Source organism: Anolis carolinensis, chromosome 6 (assembly GCF_035594765.1).
Source record: "Anolis carolinensis isolate JA03-04 chromosome 6, rAnoCar3.1.pri, whole genome shotgun sequence".
Taxonomy (NCBI): Eukaryota; Metazoa; Chordata; class Lepidosauria; order Squamata; family Dactyloidae; genus Anolis; species Anolis carolinensis.
In genome coordinates, this window is record NC_085846.1 from 31,544,593 (window position 1) to 31,557,369 (window position 12,777).

The following is a 12,777-nucleotide window of genomic DNA, read 5'->3' on the forward strand; positions in this document are numbered from 1 at the left end:
TTCTACAACACAGAGAAGGAAAGTCACAAGAGCAAAGGAGTCTCCAGAGAACATAAAGCAGATTCTCTAGTTGCAGTTCCCAGAAGACCTTCTAGCAAGGGAAGAAGAAATTTCCAAGTGCTTCACAGAAGTTCTTCTTGTGTCTTTTGGACTTTTTTCACACCAGAGGATTGGAAGACCCATGTGTGTCTTAGTCTGAAACCACTGTACCACTCCAGCCCTTATGGTTGGCCAGAAAAATAGGATTTTAGCACCTGTCTTTTCTTGTTGATAAATTGTATGTATTGAACAACCGATACCATTATCTTTTTCTGTCCTGTTTACAAAGAAACAATCATGTTTTCTTCAAATTCAGCTTATCTTTAACCTGATTCTTCCCCTTCTGGAAGTTATTCTGGTTAATCTGCAGTTTAAAAATCTTCAGTTGTAAGAAAGTGCCTGGGAGAGTTTTTATCAATGGGACCGAGAGCTTCTCTTTCATTTATTTGATTCTTAATCGTGCCACTTTGTCTGGCTAGAGAGATCCAGTGCTATCTCTCACATTTCTCAACATGTTTTGGTTGGAGTCTGAAGTGAGAGTTGAAAGTAAGAAGGGTTTGGAAAATGAAAGGGAAGACAGGGAAAGTAGTGTGCCACTGGTAGAAAATAGTGAACAAAATGAATGCTTGCTGTTAAGCCTGTTAACTCCCCTGAATTCTAATGTCCATTTTCCTCCCTTTTGAGGCAAGACATAGGTTGAACAACAATCAGTTCTACAATCACAGAAAAGAACTTTAGAAACATCATTGGAAGAAAGCACAACCACAATGACCACCCACTCCTGACAGATGGTTATCTGGCCTCTATTTAAAAACCTCCAGAGAAGGAGACGGTAGCATACTCTGAGGCAGCATATTCCACTGCTGAACAGCTCTTATCACCAGGAAGTTCTCCCTAATTTTTAGGTGGAATCTCTGGAGAAGCAGAAAACAAGCTGGCTCCATCTTCAACAAGACATCCTTTAAAAATTTAAAACATGGTTATCATAACACTTCTTAGCCTTTCCTTCTCCAGACTAAACATACCTAAATCCATTAGCTGCTGCTCATAAGACATCGTTTTCAGACTTTTTTCCATTTTCTATTCAATGAATTGCTATCTGTAGTTTTATTTCACAAAGAGAACCTATATCCACCTCTGATTTCACAAGAAACTCTACACCATTGGTTCTCAACCTGGGGTCCCCAGAAGTTTTTGGCCTACAACTCCCAGTAATCCCAACAAGTTTACCAGCTGCTAGGATTTCTGGGAGTTGAAGGCCAAAAACATCTGGGGACCCCAGGTTGAGAACAACTGCTTTACACCCTGCTTATTGGAATAAATGTGTTTCTAAATTCATAAACAGCAGGGGTGAAATCGATTTCTAGTTTTTCTTCTACCAATCTGAGACTAGAGATTCTTAAAATCATGTAAAATTTCCAGGTTCTACAAAATTTGTCCAGGTTTGTCTCAATTATAACATAAGCAAGTCTATGGAAGGGGAGAGGGTTTGCAAAGTCAGGAATAGCAAGAAAGGAGCAGTGGCTGGATAGAAACCACTGTACTATGAAAAGTTGAACATACACAGTTTGTTCCAGTCATAATTATTAAAGTCAAAATAAAATCAAAAGGAAATCAAAACAACATAGGTATATATTAAGATGAATGAAAAGTCATGCATTTCTGCAAGGTGTAATTATGTCTCCTCTACCAATATTGTATGCTAATAATGTTTTGTGATACTCCCCTGTGAAGTTTTCAATAAGGTCAAAACTTGATGATTCAGGTGCTTTGCTACTGAGGGTAGCTTTGAAAGAAAATTATGAACAGTCTCAAATACCTTCTCTCTGTAACTGAGCTTCCTGGAGGCAATTTTGCCTCAAAGACGACTTTTGGTGTTGGAGCCAGACAGATGAGCCATCCCTACGGACTAAAGAATAGCCTTAGATTCATAATCAGACTGCAGAAAGTATAAAAATACAGACCTGTGTAGATGCCATAATCAGTATTCTGTTATTCCTATCATGCTATCGGTGTGTCTTTGGCTTTTTCTTGCTGGTTGGTCTTGTTTCTGATGTTCTTTTACTCTGTGTTTGAGCTCTAAACATACCTATACAATGATGTACATCAACGGAAGCCACAGCAATGGTGCCACCAGTTACAATGTCTTAGGAGCCAGTTCTGGAGCTTCTAGAAGATGTGTCTTTCCTGATGTGGGTGGTAGCAACTGTGGAGGTTCTCCAAGCTACTGTGGTGGAACAGCTTATGAAGGAAATCAGGACATGGAAAGAGGCATCTATGGTGGCTTGGATGGAGGTCCTTTAGGCAATGGTTATATATGTACTCCTTCTAGTGGGTTTGGCTTTAGCAACATCTGCTTTAAACATCTTGGTGGTGGGTATGGCATTTGGATTCAGGCACCTTTGTGCTCCTGTGATAAGAAAATGACCATGCAGAATCTCAATGACCGCTTAGCATCTTACCTGGACAATGTGCGTTATTTGGAGGAGGAAAATGCTCAGCTCGAGTGCAAAATTAGGGATTGGTACGATCAGCAAGGCTCACCCAATGACCCAAAGGATTATAACTATTACTACGAACAAACTGAAGACCTCAAAAAACAGGTATGAAAATAACATTATGAAAACATTTTAAAATGCTTTAGTGAAGTGATGGAAAGTATATTTTAATTATTAATCCCTAGAATGAAAAATGAACTTCCTGATTGTGACAAACTCAGCAAGGAACTGAAATAGTTCTACACAAATTTTACATAGTTTTCCACAACGTTAGAATGTTTAAAAGTGTTACAGAAAAATTATTCTGTGGAGAAAAACAGATTTTCGGTGCAAAACACTGCTCTGTTTTCTACACAGAAAAAAAGGTATTCTGTGCAGAAAAGTGCTTTACTCTTTGTTTAAAAAATTGGGTTCCCCCCTTTCCCGGCAGAATTATTCTACTTCAGTATGTTCAAACATGGTAAGAAAATCGTAGATAAATATTATGTAGGGTTTTTTTTTTCTTCTTGTGATGGGGAAAAATAACTATAATTACTCCTCCCAACATATGAAGAAAAAATAGTCCAAAATGTAGTTTGCTGGTGTAGGGCTTCATGCTTTGGAAATTAATGTACATGAAATTCAATAAGTCCCTTATTGAGCAGAGATTTGGACTTAATGCCTCATAGGGCACCCTTCCAACTCTATGATTTTATCATGCTGAGTTATTAATGATGATGATGATGATGATGACATCTCTAGGCATTCTATGACCAGAATGCCATTGCTTGATCCAATGAATTGGGGCAAAGAAAGATGAAGCAGAGGTAGGTAAGTGGTGGTTCTGTGTTTGGAAGGAGAGTTGAAAATGCTCATGAATTTGTTTTTGTTTGCTTTCTTGAATAGGTGAAAATCTTGAATAGAATAAATAGAATATGTAACTTAAAGGAAAGTAAAGGAAAGAAATTAGTACCAGCCTATTAACTAGTAAAGGGATATCTTACCAATTGAAAGGTTGGCAGTTGGAAGCTCTGGTCGGGGGTGAGTGCCCGACCTTCAGCCCAGCTTACTACCCACCTGGCAGAGCGAAAACAGCTGTAAGTAGATAAATAGGTACCACTTAAGTGGGGAAGTATTGTCTTCCCTAATGGCACCATAAGGAAATACTAGAAAAATGCCAGTGATAACAAAGGAGGAAGTCTGTGAACAGGGCTTTTTGACATGGTGGATGGAGAGACAGCACCCCCCCCCCCCCCCCCCCGTGGTTGGAATCGAGCACAACCTCCAGGATGTCGAAGATGGGAAATGCCTATATACCTCTTTCTGTACTGTTGTCTGTCCTGCCTGTGCATTGAATGTTTGCTGTATATGTGTTCTGTGATCCACTTTGAATCCCCTTCAGGGTGAGAAGGGCGGAATAAAAATGCAATGCAATGCAATGCAATGCAATAAATACCAGAGAGAAAATAATAGGATGCTGGGGATCAGAATGTAAATGAATGAACAAATAAATGAATAGGACATTTAGTTTAAATAATGCTGATTTTTCAAATTGGACATTTGTCTCATTCATGGCTGTCTTCTCTGGTGAGGGTGGTAGAGCTATAAGGATCAATGTGTTAGAGAAGAAACAGGGATGCCAGACTGCAATGAACTTTTGGGAAGATGATGGCACTCTTTGAGAAAGTAATGTGAGCAGTATAAAACAACTAGAGTAATTAGTGTTTAGAGAAGTAGTTCTAAACTTTTTGATCCTACAGATGTTTAGGATGTCAACTCCCAGAATTCCTGACCATTGTTTATACCAGTGGTTCTCAAACTGTGGGTCCCCAGATGTTTTGACCTTCATCTCTCAGAAATCCTAACAGTTGCTAAACTGGCTGGGATTTCTGGGAGTTGTAGGCCAAAACACCTGGGGACCCCACAGGCTGAGAACCACTGGTCTATACTGACATGGGCCTGTAGGAAATGAGGTCCAAAAACATCTGGAAGACCAAATATTAGATCACTGGTCTAGAGAAAAGATTAAAGAAGCACCAAGATAGGTAAGTCTTGTTCACTGCTTAATACTGGAAATGGTCAAAGAAATAAAACCTAATAAATTAAATATTATTTTCTTCCTTGCAGCTTATTTGTGCCACAGTGGACTGCAGGAAACTTATCCTGGACATTCATAACAACAAGTTGACTGCAGATGACTTCAGAATGAGGTGAGGTGCTCCTGAGTTTATATGGCATGAGTGGGTGGAGAAAGCTTTCTTTGGTTCCCATAAATTAGCATACTTGTTAATATTTCACAAATTACACATGTGACTAAAGAGCATCATAATTTTGTCAAAACCACTAAAGTTATTAATGAGGAACCAAAGGCAAGCTACAGCAGTTTGCTTTTGCCTGAGTTGGCAGGCAAGGGAAAGATTCTGCCTCTACTTCTGTTCTCCTGCTATTGAATTGAGTTCAGGCTACTTTTGCACTTTGAATTCAGTTTGCCACAAGTAACAGATGTAGAGGATGATGGGGGAAAGTGGGAGGTGAGAGAAACTGGGCCCCCTTCTACACTGTCATACATCCCATGATCTGATACCAGATTATCTGATTTAAACTGGATTATATGCGTCTCCACTGCCAGATAATCTGGGATAAGAAGATAATCTGGGATCAGATCCTGGGATATAGGGACAGTGTGAAAGGGGCCTGAGACATTTTAAAAGCAGCTGAAAAAGTGACGTGACAAGGGATTAATTGGGTCTGTTCCTGCTAAATAGAAACAGTTGGAGGTACAATGTGGCTCTCAAAGGATGACGAATCAGTACCCAGGGAGAAACCTGCCTTTGTAGGCTAAGAGAAATTTGCCAAAGGAAGATCACGAACACCTCAAATATACTAATACAGTCAATCTTCCACATTCATTGGGGTTAGGAGCACAGGATCCATGTACAAATAGAAAAATCAATATTAGAGAAAGTTCTATTTTTGTCTGAGACCTTTCTAGGAAGGTCTAGATCCTGATGAAGAAGCACAACCTACAAACTATCTACAGACCCACAAAGAAAATCCAGCAAATGCTACAGCCAGCGAAAGACAAGAGGGATCCTCTCTCCTCTGCAGGAGTCTACCAGATACCATGCAACTGTGGACAAGTATACGTAGGGACCACCAAACGTAGTGCGCAAACACGAGTCAAAGAACATGAAAGGCACTGCAGACTAACTCAACCAGAGAAATCAGCCATAGCAGAGCACTTGATGAACCAACCTGGACGCAGTATATTATTTGAGAACACAGAAATGCATGTGGACAACTTCAACAGAAAGGAGGAAACCATGAAAATGAACAAAATCTGGCTACCAGTATTAAAAAACTCAAAAATCAGAACAGTAGATGGGAAGCAACACTCTGAGGGCGGAGGAGCTTCAGGGACGGCTAATGACTCTGAACAAAGGATGCCCCCCAGGCAAGAGACGAACCTTCCCAATGCTAATTAAGGTGATTAACAGCAACATTCACGCTGGCTTCCAACTGACAAAGAACTCTCCTCACACCCTGGACTCTCCACAGATATATATTAATCTTCCTTGCCTAGTTTGTCCATGCCTCACAACCTCTGAGGATGCCTGCCATAGATGTGGGCGAAACATCAGGAGAGAATACTTCTAGAACATGGCCATACAGCCCGGAATACATACAACAACCCTGTGGGTTTGATTATTTGCAGATTTGATTAATATGGTATCACTAGGAATCTCTTGGTCAGTGGTTCTTAATCTGTGAGTCCCCAAATGTTTTGACCTTCAACTCCCAAAAATACTAACAGCTGGCAAACCGGCTGGGATTTCTGGGAGTTGTAGGCCAAAACACCTGGGGACCTACAGGTTGAGAACCACTGATCTAGGTCCTCCAAGGAACTCTGTGGCCCACTTCCTCCAGTAGTCATGCTGATAGCCCAAGAGATTCCAAGAGAAAACACATCTCTAGGTATGTGTAGGTCCTCTTGTGGGATTCAGATGGAAGTTTATTTATTTATTTATTTATTTATTTATTATTTAAACTTGTATGCCGCCACTCCCCTAAGTTGTCCATAAGAGTTGGTTGGAAGATCTGGACCTTCCTAGAAAGGTCTCAGACAAAAATAGCACTTTCTCTAATGGTGTACATGGATCCTGTGCTCCTAACCCCAATGAATGTGGAAGATTGACTATTAGTATATTTGAGGTGTTCGTGATCTTACTAGTTGCCAATACTTTTCCATCCCATATATCTGATGCAGGTATGAGGCTGAACGGGTCTTTCGCCAGGATAAGGAAACTGACATTGATAGCTTACGTCAAGTCCTGGATCAGCTGACCCTTGGGAGATCTGATCTTGAGGCACAACTTGAATCTTTCCAGGAAGAGCTATGTTGCCTTAAAAAGAACCATGAAGAGGTGAGCTGTTAATCCGGAAGCCTCTTATAATTGGAAAGGACTCCTTGGTTTTTACCAGAATCATATTTTATCCCCATCCCTCTGATTCAGCGATGACCCATTCCAAATTAATTACTTACTTTGCAGAAAGTAAAGCTTCTGACGAAACAGGCACAGGGGAATCTTAATGTTGAAGTAAATTCTAACCCAAGCTCAGAACTGCAGAAGGCCTTGGATAATCTGAGAAGGCGATATGAAGCCATTATTGAGAAGAATGTCAAAGAAATTGAGACGTGGTATGAAAGTATGGTAGGTGGTTTCAAGTTGTATTCAGGCAAGTAATGGAGAAAAATATTGAATCATTTGTTCATGTTCAGATAAAAAAAAAAGTCCCTATTAAACCCACCAGGCGATCTTGGACTAGTCAATGTCTCTCTCCTCACCTATCTCATAGAAGAGTTGTGAAGATAAAGTGGGGAAGAAGAAAGCAATATATCCCTAATTTTACAATACATTCAGGACATTTTGTACTATGCCTTCAAGTTGTTTCTGACTCATGGGGACTGTTTCATAAGGTTTCCCTGGCAATATTTATTTAGAGAGGGTTTACCACTGCCTTCCTCTGAGGCTGAGAGAATGGGACTTGCCCAAGGTCACCCAGTGAATTTCCATGGCAAAACAGAGACTTGACCTCCTGTCTCCGTAGTTCAATAGCCAAACCACTGCACAAAACTGTCTCTAATTACACTAGTTTAATTTATAAATTCAAAATCTGCCAGCTTTTGCTCTTACTGCATTTAAAATATTTTATCCTTTTCCCAGTCAATCTTGGGAAATTCTTCCTGCAAAATTCTTCCTGCAGTGTATTGAGCATATTTTTGTTTCCATCGCTACAGTAAAGCATTCTGATTGTTTCTGTTTATATGCCCATGTTTAGAATGACTGCCTTCTTTATATTGTCTAAGGCATTGGTTCTCAAACTGTGAGTCCCCAGGTGTTTTGGCCTACAACTCCCAGAAATCCCAACCAGTTTACCAGCTGTTAGGATTTCTGGGAGTTGAAGGTCAAAACCTCTGGGGACCCAAAGGTTGAGAACCACTGGTCTTAGGGATATTTTGTGCTCTGATACTAACATATGCATTTTAATTGTGTACAGTTTTGTTTGCCCTCTTCCTTTCCAAAACATATCAGTGATAAGATCTATTATTTCAATGCAGTGTTTCTCAAAGTGGGATCCTCCAGGTGTTTTAGATTTCAGCTCCCAGAAATCCCAGCCAGTTTACTAGCTGTTAGGATTTGTGGGAGATTATATCCAAAACACCTGGAGGAGCACAGCTTGAGAAACACTGATTTAGGGCCCTTGCACACAGTCATATAGCCCAGAATGTCAAGGCAGATAATCCACAATATCTGCTTTGAACTGGGTTATCTGAATCCCCTTCTACACAGCTATATAAAATCCACATTGAACTGAATTATGTGACAGTATGGATTCAGATAACCCAATTCAAAGCAGGTATTGTGGATTATCTACCTTAATATTTGGGGTTATATGGCTGTGTGGAAGGGCCCAGAGTCCACATTGCCATATAATCCAATGTGGATTTTATACAGCTGTGTGGAAGGGGCCTTAGAGATTTTTGAGGAAAGATTTGTTCCATTCCATTGGTAAGCTTGGTGGACATCAAATTGACATTTACATCAATGTTGCAAATCCAACACATTTCTTTGTCATCCTTAATTATGACTGGGCCTGGGGGGGATATATTTTTTCCAAAATAAAAAATTGAAAAAGCATTGCTATTTCACCCCCCCCCCCCAAAAAAAGAAAGAGAACAGAGTTATGTATAAAATTTGAAGTAATTGCTTAACTACTTGTACATTTCAAAATTAGGTAACATATATGATTAGATATAACTGTTTACTGTTTCCGCAACATCCCCTTACAAAACTCAAATACATCATGAAAATAATCAAATAATTTTCCAAATGAGGCCCAGAAAGGAAACATGACAGCATCCCTTCTAACATTACATTGCTTTTTCAGACAGAGGCCATTAACATGAGCAAAGAGCTTAAAGATGACAACAATCAAGTTGTTGACTTGAAAGGCCAGCTGCAAACTTTGGAAAGCAATCTGCAGACTCAGCTTAGCCTGGTAAGCATGGATCTTGGCAGTCATTCAAGTTAGTTGTAATACATCTTCTTTGCCTATCTTGTCATTTATTAGCCTATTTCTCCCAACATCGACCCCAAAGACATGTCTGAATTTTCACCCATGTGCCAAGTACATATGCCCTCACTGTCTGTAGTTTCTCTATAAAATTTGAAAGGTACTTTCAGAGAGGTGTGAAAGTCCATCAGGCTTTAAGGTAAACAAAGGGCTTCACAGACTTAGAGCTACCTGGGGTTGTCTATTGCTCAGACCAAGTTGAATCACCATGAACTTCTAATGGCTTTGAAGGTGAAGTGGAATCAGCTGGGAAGAAACAAAGTAATACTAAAGAGCACAAATAGGGCTGGAGTGAAAGAAGAGAAATGTGGTAAGGGAAGCAAGGAAACCCACATTTCTTTTGTAGAATTATGTGTAATCACCATTAAATAACAGTACTTGGAATTGCCTTGCTCTTCTTTTCCATCATGGATTATGAATTAGTGGGATGGGATGGTTTGCCTCATTATTCATCTGGTGAGATCTTGGCTTCCTATCTACCAGCCTCAGCCTTCATACCAAAAGATCTTATAGTTATTAACTTCCCTTTCCCACTTCTTAACATTTTACCTTTGTGTTTTTGCACTCTTCAGAGGGACACATTGCAAGATTCTTTGGCAGAGACCCAATGCCTTTATAACAACAGTTTGGCTGAAATACAGAACCAGATCTGTTATATGGAGCAACAACTGGTAGAGCTGAGGGTGAAGACAGAGTGCCTGGATCAAGAATACATAAGACTTTCGGATGCCAAATGTCTTCTGGAACATGAGATAGAAACATACTGTTGTCTGTTAGGAGAAGAACAGCATGATCCAGAGTAGGTAGATCATAATCTTGGTTTTTCCTATAGTCCCTTCTTTTTGGACTCCAAGAGAAGATTTTTCCTGAGAACTGACATGATTATTACTTGATATTTAATTTTCCAATGCCAGATTATGGATGTTCAGAAATGAAGAAGTTTTTTTTGCCTCAACAATAAAGTTCTTTGTTGGCATGCTTTTCATTTTGACAACTATGAAATTTCATAAGCTGCCATTTTTCAGATATCAACTTCACATGTCAATTGACAAAATAAAAACATCATACATTTTGTGACCCTTTCTTGCACCTCAGGCAATGTTTTCATTGTTCAGAAAACTACCAGGTCTCACTCATTATAAACTTAGGGATTTCTGAAGGCAGCTCAACTTGAAGAGTTGGATGTGAAGAGAGGATTGGATTGTGAAGACCTGAGAGATTTATGAAATCCTGAAACCCAATAAGTCCATGTCTTCTCACCTGGTTGACTTATTGGGTTTCAGGATTTCATAGATCTCTCAGGTCTTCACAGTCCATCTCTCTCTCCACATCCACCTCTTCAAGTTGGGCTGTCTTCAGAAATTCTTTAATAATATACTGTTATGTTATAATACCATTACCTAAAGGGTGACTTATGACCCTTCCACACAGCCATATAACCCAGAATATAAAGGCAGAAAATCCCACAATATTTATTTATTTATTTGCTATACTTTTACCCCACCCTTCTCACCCCGGAGGGGACTCTGGGCGTCTTAACAACATGGCCAATAATTCAGTGCAGTTAACACAATTATCTGCTTTGAACTGGGTTATCCAGTCGGCCACACTGCCATATATTCCAGTTCAAAGCAGAAAATGTGGGATTTTATTCAGCGGTGTAGAAGGGGCCTTAAAAGAGCTTTTTAAAAAAGCAGTTTCTTTGTTAGAAGCATTGTTAACAGAGGTCTGTCTGCATAGGCTTTCACCATTTTCTTTAGTATTATAGACTGCTTTGTAAAACTGTCTCTCTAAAAATGGAATAAAATGTACAGAAAAACTAAATGATGAAGTAAAAACAGAATGAATGGGTACATCCAGTAGGGTTACCCTAAGTCCTTCTTAAATCTTATTTTCAGGCAAACTGAAGATGATGCAGATAAATCTCCCACATTCACATGACCACATTTTTTCCAGTGACCTCATTATCAATCTGATATAAAAGGTAAGTGTGAATGACAATGTTCCTGTACTTAAAAGGGAATCGTGAGTGACTCTTGAAAGGAACACACTTTCCTTCTAGTGTTGAGAAAGCAAAGGAGATCTTCCTTGGGGAATCACGGATAGAAATAGAGAAATAAGGTCATAAAACTGTGGAATACTGGATGGTCAAGAGGCATCAAATACACACCTTGTCCTTGGCAATTCTTATTTCCTTTCTGCAGAATCCCATCCCATTCTGGTTTTATTGATGTTTCCAATACTTAAGCCCAGTTGGGGCACTTTGCATTATATTTCCATAAATTATTATTACTTTATTAATGCATATACTCATGTATAAGTCTACATATTTTAATTAAAAAAGACTCAGTTTATCGACAGGTCAGTGTAAGTGCTGTACCCTAACTCTTATTTAAAAAGGAAACATTCCCTTATCTGAATAAAGTGGCAGATTAACCCTCGACTTATCTACAGGTCATATCAAACTTGTAATGTTGGCCCTCAAACCTGCCCTTATATGTGAAATCAACTTATACTTGAGTATATTCTGTATTTATTTCAAATGATACTATGTGGATATCATATTGAAGGTTGTATTGTAAAGCAATATTTATTATTATTATATTAGTAAATAATTACTACTTTTTCTTTGGATGGGTTCCTTAGGCATTGAGTTAGAGCCAGCCTAATTTAATGTCATCAAATGGCTATTAAAACCAGGAGAGCTAATATTATATACTGGCTTCATTGAGATATGCTGCACAGTTAGGCTTTAATCTTGAAGTTCTTCTTTTTCTTTCTTTCAGGATTAGAACCAGTAGACATGGAAGGAAATTTGCATCTTTCATATGTAGAGCTATGACAACTCTGTCCTCAGTGCTGTCTGACCTGAAATCTAGAAGCATGAGCCTTCCCTCTAGCTTCTGAACTCTCTTGATGCCAGCTATTTGCCACTGGGTGGCTCCCAGGCTCACCATCTTATTCCCTTCGTCTACAAAGTGAATGCTATTACTCTTGCCACACGTGTTACTTTCTGCTGAAAAGAAGCTTTTAATAAAACTATGTCTCTGACTGATGCAAACCAAACATGTATCCCTGTCTTGTAAACACAAAAAACGATCACTGGGAGTTATATTTTCAGATCCTGATGTGACAGGTTTTTCTGAATGCTAGAGCTGACAAATAGGGTTACCCAAATGGCTCAAGATTTTAGGTTTCCTGGAAGGGAGACAGAGGTGGAACTGAGAACAAGGTACAGTTGTAGATTTCAGTTTTTCAGATTTTATAATTCAAGAATTTGGTTACTATGTACTCTCTAGGAGTTTCAAGGTCCTTCACCACAATGCAATGGTCGACCTTTGGCAGAAGTTAACCATAGCGTTGTGCTGGAGGCCATCTACATCTTCTGGGCATTTATACATCCTCTTGAACAGTGGTTCCCAACTTTTGGGCCTCCAGGTGTTTTGGACTTCAACTCCCAGAAATCCTGGCCAGCTTACCAGCTGTTAGGAACTGTGGGAGCTGAAGTCCAAAACACCTGGAGGCCCACTGCTCTAGAGCAATTCATGCTGGAGAACCAAGAAATCCCTAAAGAGCTTTCAGTTAAAAGAATAGTGTTTTTTAATTTGCTGTTTTTCCATTTCAT

At 39.4% G+C, this 12,777-nt stretch overlaps 1 protein-coding gene across 1 annotated transcript; it reads left to right on the forward strand.

Annotated features, from left to right (window-relative positions):
• Positions 1-1,254: 1,254 nt before the first annotated feature.
• On the forward strand, positions 1,255-12,214 carry LOC100553450 (keratin, type I cytoskeletal 19). Its single transcript, XM_062983889.1, has 7 exons — positions 1,255-2,642; positions 4,644-4,726; positions 6,784-6,940; positions 7,067-7,228; positions 8,967-9,077; positions 9,725-9,951; positions 11,939-12,214. Exons 1-7 carry the CDS (start codon positions 2,136-2,138, stop codon positions 12,057-12,059), a joined length of 1,368 nt encoding a protein of 455 aa, XP_062839959.1. The 5' UTR covers positions 1,255-2,135; the 3' UTR covers positions 12,060-12,214.
• The last annotated feature ends 563 nt before the right edge of the window (positions 12,215-12,777 follow it).